The sequence below is a fragment of the Hydra viridissima genome, unplaced genomic scaffold, assembly GCF_058129835.1.
Source record: "Hydra viridissima isolate aposymbiotic clone 2 unplaced genomic scaffold, HvirCarnegie_v1 scaffold_3, whole genome shotgun sequence".
NCBI lineage: Eukaryota > Metazoa > Cnidaria > Hydrozoa > Anthoathecata > Hydridae > Hydra > Hydra viridissima.
In genome coordinates, this window is record NW_028324302.1 from 20492122 (window position 1) to 20509104 (window position 16983).

The window sequence follows — 16983 nt, forward strand, 5'->3', positions numbered from 1 at the left end:
CTTAAATTTGCTAAAAAAAAAATATTTCTTGAGGACTTGTGGTGCCCCCAAACGCTTGGTGCCCAAGGCAAATGCCTTGTTTGCCTAAGGTTAATCCAGGCCTGTTCTTATGGTTTATTGCTAATAAACAGTTATTAATTAACATTACTTTTTTAAATTTCCGTAATAAAGAAAGAAATTACTCTAATGAAGTAAATGTTAAATGCGCTATTTCTGTGATCACCTTTGTAAATAAATGAAAATGGAACAAATAGAATGGTTTTTGTGATTGGATTTAAAGCTGCCTTGGCTATTCTGGTATTTCTAACACGACTAAGTGTAATGCTATGTGAAGGTGTTCTGAAATTTCAAGCTTTGTAAAAGCTTTTCATTTTAATATAATTTTCACTATTTCACGATTATTTACAAAATTCATAAAATCTTTATCATATATTCACCCTTTAACAATTTATAGCAAAAAAATTATGCACTATGAGTCACGAGTTCAACCCCAAATGGTAGAATTTCATATATCTATACGTGAGAGTTAAAATATTCGCGTATGAATGGATAAACAACAATTTATCGTTAAAAGTAGATTAAATACATTTTACTTCTTTGAAAAATAACATTAATATTAATCTCAAACGCCTTTTAAAAATATTACGAATCTTTTAAAAATGTTACGAATCTTTTAACCACATCACAACTGAAGGTTAAGTTTCGTAACTTCCACACACACAAAACGATCACAGCCAGTTAATCTAAATGAAAAAGTTTATTCATAGTATTCCATCGAAAAGGATGGTTTTCATAAAAGAATAAAAATTAAGATCTTCTTTTTGTAGTATAAACATAACATCATAATTTTTATAGGATAGAAACACACAATAGAGACTATAAATGCGAGGAGATGTGAACTCTCTAGTAATCATTAAAAAATACAGAAGATATAAAGTCAAAATTCAAATATGCATTATGAATACAAAGCTCTTTATGAACATTTTGAGGATTTTACCGTTGGATATTTCTATATCTTTTACGAAGCCAGCTTGAGCCATATTCCACAGATCACTAAAAAATATTCTCACGAACTCAAAACTTTCGGCAGTGTCCATGGGGGCGGTAAAAACAGTTTTATTGTTTAAATAAATACTGTAACATAGGATTTCTTGTTTTTAGATGATGCTTCAATTCGAGATATTTTGATAGATGACCATGTTTTTAAAAAGAGAGGATCCTTTGTGACGTACTCCGTTATGTTTTGCTCAGCGTCGACAAAACCAGCGGCAAATACAAGTTTTCCTGATCCATCCTCATGAAACCAAGCTGTAACTCTCTTATTAGCTCCTTGAACGAAATATTGATCTTGCAAGAGATGAAAAACACTGTGTTTTCCTTTTGAATAGGAAGTTGGCTTCAGTTTGAAAGACAATGAAAAAGTCGGATTTAAGACGCTCAAAGTTGCAACCAGACCGTTTGCTTTTAACTTTCGTTTAGTTGCATCGTTAAATTTATCTAATATAGGTAGGAACTTATTTTATATGAAATACCGACTACTTTATGTTCATAAACACCTTAATGGAAAAATTTCAGTTTAAATAATGTAATTAATGTTTTTTATGTAGTTATTCATGTAGTCATACCTCTAGGTTGAGTTGCAGCATCGAAGACACCTGTTGAGAATTATCACAAAAAAATTAAATAAGTATTTTTATACAATCAAGTATATTTTCTTTCACCCTCAAAGCAGCTGCTTATTGACATAAAAAGAATACTTTTTGAGAGTTGGATGATTTTCATATAAATTTCTTATAAATTTCTTTATATTATTTATAAATTTCTTATAAATAATCATATATAAATACCATTTTAACTTCAAAATAGTAAAAAAAAAAAAGGATTACAGTGAGAAATTTACTTTCACCAAAGCTGATTAATAAAAACTGACCTTCGGTTTTATTAAAAACCAAGAATTCATTTACGTCACCGTCATGTAAAGCATACCAAGAGTCCGCAATTTAATGTTTATCTAAGGCACAATGTTATAAAAACTCTACAGCTGTAAACTACAGCCGAAACCATTTCGCCGTATTTAGAGCCGTAAGCCGGAATCCGGCTTACGGCTCTAGGAAAAAAATATACATGTTATAAAACTTTTTTTTTACACTGGAACATTTTCGGCCGAAGCAATGGAAATTTTGAGCCATAGAAATCTACAAATTTAAAAATAGAAACTAGAGAGCGGACAACCGCGATTTTCGATTATCGATTAATGACCAACCAAATTAAAAAATTAATGATTAATTCGATTAAAGTTGTGTGACCGTTTTAATCAGTTTCGAGTAAACTATTAATCATTTTAATCAAATTGTCTAACAATTAGTCATTTTATTCATTTTAAATCTAGTTAGATTTTTTAAATTTCTAATACTCCTTGTTCATAAAAAACTCGATAAAATATTTTTTTTTATTTTAAGAGAAATACATAAAATGAAAAACACAATGAAACACATTTTTGTTTTAACATTTATTGTACAAAAATCACGAACACATTAAAAGATGGCAAACAAAAAGTCTCTCAATTAGTTTAGCTATTTTTGTTGGTTTGTTTAAGAGGCAAGGCTTCAGATGATTTAGGAATTTTTCCTCTTTTTTGAAGGCTGTCGTGTTGGCTGCTCTGCCAAAGCATTATCTTCAAGTTCATTTAAATCTGAGCTTCTTCCAGGATTGGTTGAGTCAGAATTTGTGGCAGAAGAAGGTTCAGAGTCTAAAATATCATTCAAACTCTCAGCAGGGACATCCTCAAAAGTAAACTGAACAATAATTTAATCGAGTTATTGCAGCTACCTTAATTAAAAAAATCAAATCGATTAAAAATCAAATTTCATGAATATTAATCGTTTTAATCATTTAGACGCTCTATTGTCCCGCGATCGTTTATAGAAAACTCGCTCTAATTAACTTTTTAATCGTTTGGTTTTTTTTTTGATCATTAATCGAAATAATCGATATTAACGAATAAAATGATCACATAGGACGGTTGGCCAGTCTCTAATAGAAACCATTGGTTCTTTATGTAAACAAAAGAAAAGTTTAAAAAGCTAAAATAAAAAAGGAAGTAAAAGTTTGAGTTCAAATTGATCAAAATGGTGCAGATTACACTAGAACAGAAGGAAGACATTGCTGAGCTGATTAAGCTTAAGAAGGACCAAATTTTGTTGCCTTTTGACAAGGAAAAAGGCATTACCAAGAAGTCAAAAGCCCTAGCATGGAAGGATATCTAAAACCAGTGCTTGACAAAGGGAATCCCTCTTAAAAGTGAAGATCATCTGCGAACTGTAAGTATATTTTTGTGAAGAAATTGATTTTACCTTACATTAATTTTCATTTGCCATTTTGTGGCACTGTAATCACAGCAAGTACTTAACAAGCACAATTGAATAGATTTTAACAGATTAGAAGCCATAAATATGTAAACATGCAGGTACTGGGCAATGAAATGAAACCAAATTCTTATAGCGCATTTTAGGTATTTTTAGCCATATTAGCCATACTATTTGCCCATTTGGCTTAGATCTCACTCTTTGTTTAACACTCCAAAGAGTAATGCATACTCTAAGGTTCAATTAAGGTACTGCATTAATGGTACTAATCTGATTATAGAGTGTCTGGGATGGAATGCGGCGAACTGCAATCAACAAGTTGACTGCTGCTAGGCAGACTGGAGCTTCTGCGTTGTCCCTAACTCCTGTTGATAATATGGTCCTTGACATCATTGGAAGAGATTCAGCAGTTGTCAAAGGACTAAACCAGCCCAATGACCTCCCAGTGATGCCAAGTGCAGAGAATGATCCACCTCAACTTCCTGACTTGGACACCAGTACATTGAGTATCACAGGTAAAAAAATATTTCATGGGCAATTAGTTCTATTGTTTTCTCAAAAGTAACTGAACAAAAGGAACTATTTGAAGATTTTTAAACAGTAGTGCATTCATTTGCAATATTAGTAAATGCCAATTATATGTTCATAGCAATGCAGACATGTTTTTGTCTTTAATATCAACAACTTTGTGTAAAACAAGAATTTATTCACAGAAGCTAAACCTAGGAAACTAAAATACCTTTCCTTTTTACAACTTTTAGATAGTGTTTTTCGTGCTCCTCTCTTGCCAGTTGGAAACCGAAATGTTAGGTCATCATCACCAGTGCCCAGTGTCTCAAGAGCTTTCTTTGATCCTCAGGAACAGCCTTTTGAAGTTAACAGGACAGCAGGTAAAAGAACTTTAAATAAATCCATGTGATTTAGTCTAAAATAGATCAAACCTTCCTCATGAGTATGAATTTTAATGCTTCCAAATCTGACATAAAATCTAAAAAGAATGTCTAACATTTCTATTGTGTAGAACAATTTGTTACATTCATGATTTAAAGACAAAAGGAGAAAGTCTATATTTTATTTTAATAAGTAAAAGATTACAGTTCATCAAACTATCACAGGATCGGTGCAACTCAAAACTTTCTTATTTTCAGTGGGTCAGGATGAAAACCAACCTCAACGGAAGAAACAAAAGTCAGCTGGAAGCACTCCTCTTTGGTTTGAGAATGGCTACAAAGAAGTCAAACTGAAGAAAGCACAATATGAGCTTGAAGAAGGACCTGCCAGGCTTAGACTGATGAGAGCTGAAGCTGAACTCTATGAGGCAAAGGTGGAGCTCATCAAGGCTCAAGTGAATGAGGCCAACATGAGGGCTGAAGAAGCTACAGCAAGAGCTGAATTTTTTCGAAGAGCCACCTTTTCCCTTTCTGGAGATGTTGTCCTTCATGTTCAAGACAGAGGCTCAGGAGAAACAGTGAGTTTTTTAGTACTAAAATGGTTTGCATTTTAGTACTAAAAACACTCACTGTTTCTCCTGAGTCGAAGCAAATGTAATTTAAATTTAAAACAATTACAGATCTTCCTTCTTTACAACAACAAATCATGATATATTTTAGTGTTCATAGTTTTCTTTGTTTTGTACTCAACTGATGACACACCAAAATCATTTTTTGTAAAAAAATACCATACTGCTACATGGTTTCTTGCAATGGCAAGGACCAGGGTCCTCACATGGACATGTGTTCAAGGTCTAGTGCCTCACATTGGCCCTTTTAAATTTAAGCAAACAGCTCTATCTGGACCTTCATCTTACTAACTATACTCATTCTTCTTTGTGTCATTTTTTTTTTAATTTTTCAGCGAACATTGTTCAAGCTTTGATTCCCTCTAAGTTCTTCAGTTCCAGTCAGCTTCATTTCAACTTTAGAAAGAGTCAAAGAAACTAATTCCTAAACGAAATGCAAATATGTATTGTCATAGAAGAGTGAAACCTGCAAGCCAAGACTCAAGAGTTACTTAATTTCTCCAAGCAACTTTATAAATTCTTTTTTTTTAATCTAGTGAAGATTCTCATAAAGTGATGCATTAAACTGAACTATTTCTGTCAATCTAATTTTGAAATTGAAAATTTGTCAAATTTGCTGTATGTTCTTATGAAAGTATGAAATAAAACATAAAATATTACATTGAATTATCCATTAAATAGAGCACAGGTTCACAATCAGTGATCTACCATCCAAAGATGGGCTGCAGAGAGATTTTTGTTGGGCCCTATGAGATCAATGATTTACAATTTCAAATGTAAAAGCTTTCAAGTATTGACTTCCTAGGGGATTCATAATTTACCAATGAGAATTAATTGTTAAATTCTACTCCTAAATCAGAAAATAAAATTGTAAAATTTCTTTGCTAAACTTTATGTTGCAATAACTTTTACATGAGTCAAGATAGCATAAATGCTATTTTATACTTTTTTTTCAGTCTTAAAAAGCTCTTTCTTCGATATTTTATGCATTTTTGCTCTAAAGTTACAAATAAAATTGCAAATTCGAATTTTATTTTATTTTTACATAAAATGGTACAACTTTTTGGATGTATCAGCTTTAAAGTGCTGATATTTTATTTTTAAAAATTTGTTTATAAATAGAACTGTCCAACTTATTGGTACAAAAATGTTTTCTTGTCTTTGAGCAAAAATAACCCAAACTTCCAGATAATAAATGCAGATTTTCCCAAAATTTTTATACATAAAATTTAATTTTTGTCTAATAACAAATCCCCTAAGCTGTCAAAAACACTATTTCATTGTTGTTTCAATAATAATTTTGGATTTCTTGACTTCTTCCGAAGCATCTAACTTACGAAATGCCTTAGCCACCCATGTACTCCCATTTTGCCCTTCCAGATCAAGGGGAATTGAAGTTGAAGGGCAAAATTGCAGTTGCCAAGGCCCAGAGGGCCCAAATCGATCATTTTCTTACACAGTTGGCTGCACAAAAGACATGTATAGAGCTGGCGATATCTGTAAGAATGCTAGTAAACCCATGAATGACCGAGTTAGCCTTTTCCCACTTCTCACTGGTGGCAATCCATCTCTTTTGCTTCAAATTTCTGATAACTTTGCCGACCTCATTTCCCTCCATCTTCAAAAAGCTGTCCCATTTTGCTTTGATAAAATGACTGCTGTAAAACCTAACACCTGTCGTCTAGGGTGTGAAGCCCAAAATGTTTTCTCTGGCATGACTTTGGCTAGTGATTACACTGCACATGTGCATAAGGATAGACATGATGTTCATTATGGCTGTGTTGCCCTTGTAACTTTTCTAAAAGATCCTCTTACCACTCCCCAACTTCATGTACTACCCCAATACAGACTTAAGGGGTCTCATCATCAAGGAGTAGGGTTTTACTTGCCACATGGGAGCCTCCTAATTGAAAATTCAGGCCTAGAATACCACTCAAGTACACCTGTATTGTCCCCTAATGGTTTGGACCCCCAGAGACTTGCCCTCATTTTCTTCCTCCATAAATTATTGCAAAATAACAATCATGGTAGAGAAATTTACCTAGCAAGGTTGAGTAAACGTAAGAAAAAAGCAAAGAAAAAAGTTTAAAGGTTGAAGAAATGACTAATTGACCTTTGCCATTTTCAAAGTTAACCTCAGTCATTAAAATATGTCAGTTTTTTTGGATATTTTAGATGTTTTTCAAAACTAAAACTTTGTGAACTTTCAAATTATCTAAACTAATTCTGTCTTTCCATCAAAGAAAAGTTTTTGAAATAAAAAGTCATATTTTTTAAAAGCAATGTCTCCTTTATTTTAAAATGTGCAAAATACATTGAAAATTTTCTCCAATTTAGTACAAAAATGGATTTTTAAGTACCTTAACAAAAACTATTTTACATTATCATTTTGCTTTGCATGTTTACAAAATTTTGAATTTATATTAAAATCCTTTGTCTTCTGCTTAGTCTTAATTTTTTACAATTGGTATTAATCTATATATAAATGCTTTCAATAACTTCCGAATCAATTTGCTTATGAGAAAAAAGGGTGTCAAATAAATAAATAAACAAATATTTCAAAACCTATTGTCAGTCTTCTGCTTTCTGTACTATCCAAATATAGACTTGGTAGTTCTAAGTGTCATTTTGTAGGTTTTAACATAGCAGCTTCTTTACTTAAAACTCTGCCTATATCATTTTAGCAATGCAGTATTGGCATCAAATAGGAAAAATTTTACATGCACCACAAAGTCTAACATATCCTTTAGCATCATTAAAATGGGCGAAACAGAAACATCTTCTATTCATTAAAGAAGGTCAAAAGTTGCTCTCTTTTTCTAATACCAAGAATAGTTTTTTTGTCGGTGTATGTTTGGCTTTCATTCTCTTCTCTCAAGGTACCATCCAATGTTTGCTCTGCTGGAGGAATAACTGGGTGATTTCGCTTACATTTCCGGTGCTTCCTGGGTCGACGTGACGATTGCTGTTGAGGAGACAGGTCATCATCAAATTCACAAGAGTCACCAAACTGAATGGCTAAGTTGTGTAGAATAAAGGCTGCTATAATGAACTTTGGCACATCCTCCATGTTGTGCAATCGAAATCCATTACCCAGAGAGTAAAACCTTTTCTTCACAACACCAAAGGCTCTCTCTATCACATTCCTGGTGACACTGTGTGAATCATTGTACTTTTCTTTCGCACCATATGGAATTCCTGGGAAGGGGGTCATTAGCCATTCACGCAGTGGGTAGGCTGAATCTCCCAGGAGTACAGCACCTTTGAAGGGCCGTTGATCAAGAATGTCAAATGATCTCCAGAGAGAACTTTCACGGATAACTCTTGAATCATGACATCTGCCTGGGTGATTAGCATCGACATAATAGAAAGACAAATCTGGCCCACAGACTGCAAGTACATTAATGGAGTGTTCCCTGTAGCGATTCAGAAATGAGGCTTCATCAGCTCTGGGTGGTTCAACATTGATGTGGGTGCCATCCAGGGCACCAGCACAAAGAGGAAACTGGTTGAACTGGTAAAATTTCTCTGCTAGGTCACTGCAAACTTCAGGCCAACGAATGATTTCATTCTTCAGGGAGATGACAACATCAGCAACTCGATGGACTGTAGCATGAATGGTCTTGGTATCAACACCTCGAGCATCTCTTAACAAATGGTAAAAGGCATCAGTGCCCAGGAATTGACAAAAAAGCAAAATCTGGAAAAAGAGTATCCCATTAAAATGTGGTTCTTAACAAATAGCTTTGTTTTGATGATAAAACTTTGCAAGAGAATTTTACAATTAAAATACAGAATCCAACTTATGCAATTTTTGGTTCATATGGAGCACTTTGTAAAAATATTTAATTTCTCTGCTTAATCAAACATTGTTGTTATCTAAAAGACTTTGTTGTTTTTGATTACCTGTTGCCTTGAACTCAGTGGATGATTTCTGTTTGTAGGATGCTTAAGTTGATCTTCAATTTTATCTTCCAAATAGTCGACAGCTGCTCTTGGGATCCAATTTTGTTGTCTAAACACCACATCAGAGACTTCTTCAGTGAACCTTCGATCTTTGAACTAAATATTGTTTTTTTTTAATTAAAATATCCTTAAAATTATACAATGAGATACAGAGCCCACCAACTATTTTCAATCAAATTAACCTTACTTACTATACATAATCTACGTAACCTAAGGTACCTTGCCTTGTGCTGTCTTTGGTGAACTATAGAGTAAAATACTAATCCTAACCCAAAATAGTCCCTCAAGATCTAACTGGAAAGATCATCGAAACCATATGTCCTACTGTTTTAAAGTTTGTCTGAGTCTGCAAAGTCTGAATTTTGTTCTGCTCGAAACTACTAATCCCCAGGATATTATTTGGTTTAGTATATTAGGGTAGCTTAGTTTTTACCTGAATCTTTTAATAATGTTAAATAGGTGGTTTTATCAATGGTGCATGCAAAGCTAGATTACTTTTGCATTTAAATAAATATTTTACAAAAACAAAAATCTTTCAAACTTGTAGTTATCTTACCACTCTGGGCTTTCTCTTTTTTCCAAAATGAGTTGACAGGAAGTAGAGCTCCATATCTGAGCTGGAGCAATCAAGATCCAAGTCCATAATAGCTCGATACAAGATGTATTTTATAATTTTAAAAAAAGCTCTGTCTGTTCCAAAAAAACTTTGAAAATGTTTGCTTTCTAATTTTCATCCAAAGGATTAACTGGTTTAGCCAATTTGCTTTTGAAATACGACTGTAAGTCAAAAATTCAGATGGTCCTACAGCCGGAGTTTCTACAGCTGTAATTCCTACAGCTGTAGAGGTTTTACAGCCGAAAAAGTTTTATAACACTGAATTTCGATTCCGGCTGTAAATTTTCTACAGACGTTGGCATTTACAGCCGTAAAAAGTTTTTTAACATTGTGCCTACGAAGGCTTGGGAGAAGAAGACAAGAAAGATGGGAGTAAATTTGGATGCCTACGAAGCGAAAGATGAGGGATGAGGAACGAGTGGACATCTTTTTGGCGGATCTGAAACACTAGGCGTGTATTGCGAGATTGCCAGGCAAGGCGGTGCGACTGGCATTTGTTGTTGGATTGCTGGAAGAAGTTCCTTCAAGATTTAGGGCTGCAAAAGATACAACTGACGTGATGCTGCCAAAAGTAAGGGTTGCTCTGAATCAAAAAAGCGCGAATGAGTCGAATATAACCGCTGCCACCACCCTCCGGAATGTTGTGAGAACAAAGTCACCTGAGCCTATAGTATGCTATAACTGTCAAGGGTTAAACCAAATTGCGAAAAACTGCGCCGGCCCCAAGAGGAATCTTTGGTATTTCAAATGCGAAAAGATAGGACACGTGGCGGCAAAATGTACAAAGCAGCAGGAAAACGAGGAAGAGAGCGATCGGTGTGCGCTAGCTCGCTCTCGAATACCCGTGGATTAAACGCACTTGTGGTCTTCAAATCAAGGTGGATGGTAAAAACGCGATAGCTATTGTCGATACTAGATGTTCAACGACGATTATTTTTCAAAAACTGGTTTTGAACGACTAACTGGAGCGATAGAGTAATGTAAAGGTTCGCCCTAACCCTTACAACATTTGGAGGCGAAGTTCAAAATTGTGTTGGAACGGCAACGGTTTCCCTTGAGGTTGGCAATATCTGCGCGCGTAATTTGGTTTTAGTGGCGAGTTTTCGACCCTTTCGAGTAGATGTTATGCTTGGAAAACAGATGCTTGGAGCACTTACCATTCTTCCGTCAGGCAAACCAAATTTTGGAGAGAATGTGTGCGCGATGGTAATAAACGAACAAAAAATAAAACTTGAAATCAAGAAACGGGACCACGAAGCAGTGTTCGATGGAGTGGACTGGCCAATTAAGTGGATATGGATAAATGGGGACAACCCGAATCTATCAGCGAATACAGTAGCCCATTACGCGGTTCCAGGAGACGTTAAGCAAGTGATGAGACCGAATTACGGGAGTGGATAAATGAAAGATGGTTACTAAAATATGATGAACATACGATGGGACCGCCAAAGGGCCAGCTGCCACTTATGGCAGTGGTTTAACGCAATAAAAACTAATTCGGCCAGTGCTAGACTGGAGTGAAACCAATAGGTTCATCGAGGCATTCACAAGAGATGTGCTGAAAAGTTGAGGCAGTGGAGACGAATGAGTAACAGTCCAGGAACCATTGACTTGCGAAAAGCTTATCTTCAGCTAAAAGCGGATGAGACACTATGGCCGTATCAAACGGTGGTGTTTAAGAGCAAACGGTATTGTTTGACGCAATTTGGCTTTGGACTTAATGTGGCACCAATGATCATTAAATCAGAAGTGAGCACCATTGTTGAACAAGATGTCAAAGTGAAAAAAGGGACATCGACATACGTGGATGATATTTTTGTTGAAGAGAATGTGGTTAACATGAAACACGTTAGAAAACATTTTTTAAAATAGGGTTTAAAAAGTAAGGATGGCGAAAAGATCGATGGTAGTGGGGTATAAGTTCTCGGATTAACCATGAAGAAGGTTGGCGGAAAACTAATGTGATCGAGAGGCAATCTGCTGGAGGAAATTCCGCGGAAATTATCAAGGAGGACGGTTTTCTCCATTTATGGGCAATTCGTGAGTCACTTGCAGGTGTACGGTTGGTTGCGTGTTGTTCGCAGCATTATCAAGCAGAAGGTAGTTTCTTTGACAAACGGATAGGATGATGAGGTCCATGACATGAGTGTGAAATGTGTGCTGGAAGAAGTGTTGAAGAGGGTTGAAGAAAATGACCATGCTCGTGGAGAATGGGAAGTAAGTCGTGATAAGGGTAAACTATGGGTTGATGCTAGCTCTTTGGCATTATTCAAATTGGAGGAGTGACCGCTGAAGATGCTACATAGCTGCGTAAAGACAGATCTGAAATTTCACATAAGTATAGCAGAACTAGACTCCGTACTACGCGGTGTTAACATGGTTTTGGTATGGAAGCTCAACAAACTCCAGTTGTTCACAGACTCCGTAATGGTTTTTCACTAGATTTCTGATGCTATAATCGGAAAATCCAGACTGAGATCAAAAGCCTCAGCTGAACTGCTTTTACGGCGAAGAGTAAACTTGTTCCGGGAGTTGGTTGACGCATATAACTTGGAGGTCAACATTAATCTGATATCGTCGAAGGAGAACTTGGCCGACTCTTTAATTAGAATACCTGGTCGGTGGATGAGATATTTAAAATTTAACACTGCAAAATGTGCCGGAATGGCGTTTATGGATAGAGAATCAATTTTGGAAATACACAAGCGGACTAGACACTTTAGAGTCAGAAGAACTTTGTACTTTGTTCGGAAGAAGTGCCTGATTGCAACAAAGAAAGATGTACAAAAAGTGATTGGAGAGTGCGAACCATACCAATTGATAGATCCGGCACCCTTTGCGTGGACCCACGGGAAGTTAGAAGTAAACAAAAATTGGAAAAGATTAGGCATGGATATCACTAATTACAGAGGGGAAAGCTATTTCAGCTTGATTGACTGTGGGCCTTCAAGATTCGCACTATGGCGTCAACTGCCACACTCGCATGGAAGCATTGCAGTGATTCGACACTTGCAGTCCATATTTTCTGAAAGGGGAGCACCAGAAGAAATATTGACTGGTAGCTACTGGTACAGTAACAATGGATAGAATTTATTGGTGGATGCCAGAATTGAAACTTTGATTGGAAGGAAAGCTTAAACTTTAAGGAACAATAGAGTCTAAATTGACCTTGCCTATTACTTATAGATTGAGGTAGGGTGATCAGTTGGATGTACCTGTTTTATCCAACTTTACTTAGAGATTCTCTGTTAAGTCAGTACCAGAGATACCTAAGTTTATTTTGATTGGATTCCAAACTGATTAAAATAGAAATCCTGCTTCGGAGTCCCACCGTCTTTGATAATGTAAATCTGACATATATTAAGATTACATTATATTCGACTGGATATGCTGATGCTTATTATAATATTAATTTTACACAACAAAGATTTGTTCATATTTATAGACACGATGATTCATTCAGACCAAATCTTTACAATATGGATGAAGTTGTATCAAATACAAATATAACTCCATCTGATTATAAAACACTCTTCCGTATGTTTGTTATTGACGCAACCAAGCAAGTAGAAAGAATAAAATTATCTGTAACTAATATTCATATTAAGTAATGAATTAGATCCGAAGGATCTACTGAGTTAGAAAATATTGGTTTGTTATTTTTACTTAATAATACATCTTACATATACCATTACAAGAAAAAATGGTGAAGCTGGAAAAGTTAAATCATATATTTGGAGATAACAAGATCAAATGTTGGTCACATTTATACAAAAAAGAAATGGCAGACTTTCTTAGAGATAAAAGTTTTTTAACCTTCAGATTCAATGGTGGTGCAGAGCGCTGTTCATGCGTACTGCAATCTTACACGCTCAATAGATCAAGAATAGAAGACAAAGTCCTATCCTTAACTTTGTAATACATGAAAAAATCCAAAGTCTTGCACATTAAAGTCTGTAGAACAAAGCTTATTTGATATTTTTAGATTTATGATAGCTAGCTTATAAATACTACAAAACTCTTCCAATTATAAGTCTAACCAATTATAACTACTTTTGCGAAGAGGCGTTTTTCCATATAAATAAATGACATGCATTGAGAAATTAAACTTACAGATTGTAATGTATTACTTATATGTGAAAAAGGTATTAGAGGTGGAATATATGTAGCTTCTAAGAGGTATGCAGAAGCTAATGATAGACATAAGGGAGATGATATTATAAAGATAAACTAACTAAAGTGGGCGGTTCATCTTTGTAAAATCATCTCCCTTATGTCTATCCATAGACCTTTTATATCTTTCCAGACCTATCTAAATGCAAATAGTCTCAAGTACAATGTGCAATCCTCTACCTGCATATGGTTTTCAATGGATAACAGAAAATGAACTTAATTCATGGGATGATTAAAGCTGCGTCTTAGAAGTAGATTTGGAATATCCAACCATTAAATGATTTAAATAATGACTAACCTCCAGCTCCAGAAAGATTACAAATAGGTAATGTTGATTAGCTAGTGGCTAATTTCAACAGTAAAAATTAATACGCTGCTCATCATTTATTCACTCTAAAATTATATGTGAAATATGGTATAAAATGTAAAAAGATTCATAGAAATATAACTTAATGAATAAACCTATTTTAAGAATTATATAGAATGAAATGCTGACATGAGGGTAAAGGCTAAATATTAGTTTCAAAAGAACATTTTTAAGCTAAAGAACAATGCTGTTTTTGGAAAAACTATAGAAAATATACGAAGTAGAGTTGTTATTAAATTATTTAATAATTAAGTTAAAGCGAAAAAAAATAGCTGCCAAACGAAAATTTGAACACTATTATATGTAAGAATCTAGTAATATTATATATAAGAATCTAGTTAGCATATATTTGAAAAAGATAAAACTAATATTTAACAAACAGTATTTTTGGATGTATATTCTTGATTATTGCAATAATACATTGTTTGACTTTCACTATGGTTACATAAAGAATAAATATGCAGATGATGCAGACCTATAGTATAGAAATACAAAGACTGTAATTTACGAAATAGGAACTGCGGATTTTTACTATCTCCAGATGTCAAAACATAATTTGATACAAGTGACTTTAAAACAAATCATCCAAGTGGTATTAAAACTAGATGCAACAAAAAATTTAATAAAATGTTCAAATCTGAAGAAAAGGGTGAGATTTCTAAAAAGAATGTTTGCTTGAAATCTATAAAAAAGCCAGTTCTAAAAAATAGCATTTAGATTCGAACTCAATAAGTGTTTCTGGTTTAAGAAGAAAAATGCAATGATATCTATAAATGTGACTCGTAAACATGACGTATATACTAAAGAAGTAAATATATTGGTTTTGAGCTTTAGTGATGATAAAAGAATAGTTATGGATGATGGTAAACGTGCACTAGCATTTGGATACTACAAACTCTTTCAGAGATAAAAATATATTTTATAAGTGAAAATGTATTGCATGAAATGTAAAAATGTTGCTGAATCTAAAGGTGAAAAGTTTACATTTTTCAAAAATAATCCTAATATGTAAAGAAAATGATGTAAAAAATGTGGAACTATAAATACTCCATTTGCTAAAGCTACACTCAATGACTAAAAGACTAAAGGTTGATCAATATTAAACTATATTATTAACAAGCTACCGTTTGAAATGCGTTTACCTGGTCATAACTTTACTCGACCTGATACAAAACTAGATGAAAGATTTAATGATGATCTTACACTAACGGAATATAGCAAACCTATAAATAGAGTTGATAATGCTGTACATCGTCAAGATTTACTCTCACTACTATACATTGCCGGTTCTGGCGCATTGATACTTTTCCTATACTTAATGAAATCAAGATGTCGTTGTGTGTTTTTTTAATAATATGTTGTCATTATTAAAAAAGGTGTTAATAATTTTTTCTTCGCGTTTCTCTAATTCCAGGACATTGATATATTTAGTCGTAAGCTATTCTAGTCCAAAGACTTGATCATAATACATAAATTTAAAACAGGGTTTTAGTTTGTAGTGTCCGATAGCCAAGGTGTGTATTCCGTCTTGTAAATTTTATATATCTGAAAAAATATATAAAATATGTTTTTAATGTGGAGTTTGGTTAGAATCTAAGAGTTCAGATGGGACAGGTTTTTTAATTATATATTTATAATATCTTACTAGTCTTTGTTTTTGATAATTTAAATTTTGTTCTTTTTCTTCAATTGACATTTTGCGCATCTGATCATATTTCCACGACTCTATTTTCCCTTTTTTTTGTTTATTTAATTTTTCTATTTCTTTTAACAATTTTTTACATTGTTGATTTGCCTCAATCTCTCTACTGTTTTCTTTGAAATCTTTATCTAGGAGAATACGTTTTCTGATATATTGATCGTAATCTATGAATACGTAATTATAGTTCCTGTTTGATTCTTTATTAAAAATTTTAAAGGAGTATGTCATTTTTATATAGCAAGAAAAAATTATTTATATCATTTTAAAAAGTTTTTTTTCTTTGTACAATTTTACAATAGCTTTTCATAGAATAGCGCCTAAAAAGGGTATGCTATTAAAGGGCGAGTTTGGTCCGAGCAATAATCCGGCTCCAACAGATTGATAACCTTTTCCATTTTTAACAAAGAGTCCTTCACCAATAGTAGGTTTTACCCAAGGTCTTAAAAAGACTCCTGATCCTGCAGCAGTCATTTTCATTCCATTTCCATTCTTTTTCAAGTAAACGATTCCTCTTCCTGCAATTTTATCAACCATAGCAGAACCAGCAGAAGATCCTACACCTGCTAACAATCCTGTGGCTAGAGCAGGAACTACTCTTGTTGCAAGAGTGCTGCCTAACATACCTAATAAAGGTAAAAGAGCTCCGATGAATCCGCCTTCAATGGTTGAGTTGTATGATAATTGTTTTCTGCTCAGTTTGAGTGTGACTCCTTTACCAGCTTCATACGCTTTTGTAATTTTGTTCAATTGCGCATTAGTGATAGCGAGAATATGTTCGCCTTCTAGATCTGAATGAGATAGTCTTATATTGACATCAGTCTTTTCTTGGATCGCTTTTTTTATTTTGTCAGATTGACTTTGTGAGATGTTTATTTTTACTTTTTGGTAGTTGTTCATTTTTTAAATAAAAGAAAAAAATTATCGCTGAACTGCGCTGCTCGTAAAAAGGTCTTGGAGCACAGAGGTTATTCTTATGTCTTCACCTCTAAAGTCGATCAAGTTACCGTTTTGATCTACAATTCTTGATTCCATTCTTGAAATTCTACCCACCATGATAGGCAAGTATATCAAGTGGAAAGGTTTTTCGCTAATTTTGTAGCCTGGAGGAGAGTCAGGATGAAAAGAGTAAATGTCAGATGTTCTTTTTCCGTTATCATAAGATGATCCGATAACATCGTTTGTGATTCTGATGATAGATATATCGTCTATTCTCGAAAGTGATTCAGACTCGTAATAGTCAATATAACTTGTGACTTTATTTGGATCTGTAGGATC

General features: G+C 34.1%; 2 protein-coding genes across 2 annotated transcripts; one reads left to right on the forward strand and one right to left on the reverse strand.

Annotated features, from left to right (window-relative positions):
- Positions 1–1073: 1073 nt before the first annotated feature.
- Positions 1074–2369, reverse strand: LOC149891383 (uncharacterized). The gene is made up of 3 exons (XM_090082088.1): positions 2360–2369; positions 1626–1655; positions 1074–1497 (listed from the first exon to the last, which is right to left on the reverse strand). Exons 1-3 carry the CDS (start codon positions 2367–2369, stop codon positions 1124–1126), a joined length of 414 nt encoding a protein of 137 aa, XP_089938214.1. The 3' UTR covers positions 1074–1123.
- Positions 2370–3240: 871 nt separating this feature from the next.
- LOC149891384 (uncharacterized) lies at positions 3241–4869 on the forward strand. Its single transcript, XM_090082090.1, has 4 exons — positions 3241–3320; positions 3646–3880; positions 4127–4255; positions 4514–4869. The coding sequence occupies exons 2-4, from the start codon at positions 3661–3663 to the stop codon at positions 4867–4869; spliced, it is 705 nt and encodes a 234-aa protein (XP_089938216.1). The 5' UTR covers positions 3241–3320; positions 3646–3660.
- Positions 4870–16983: the final 12114 nt, after the last annotated feature.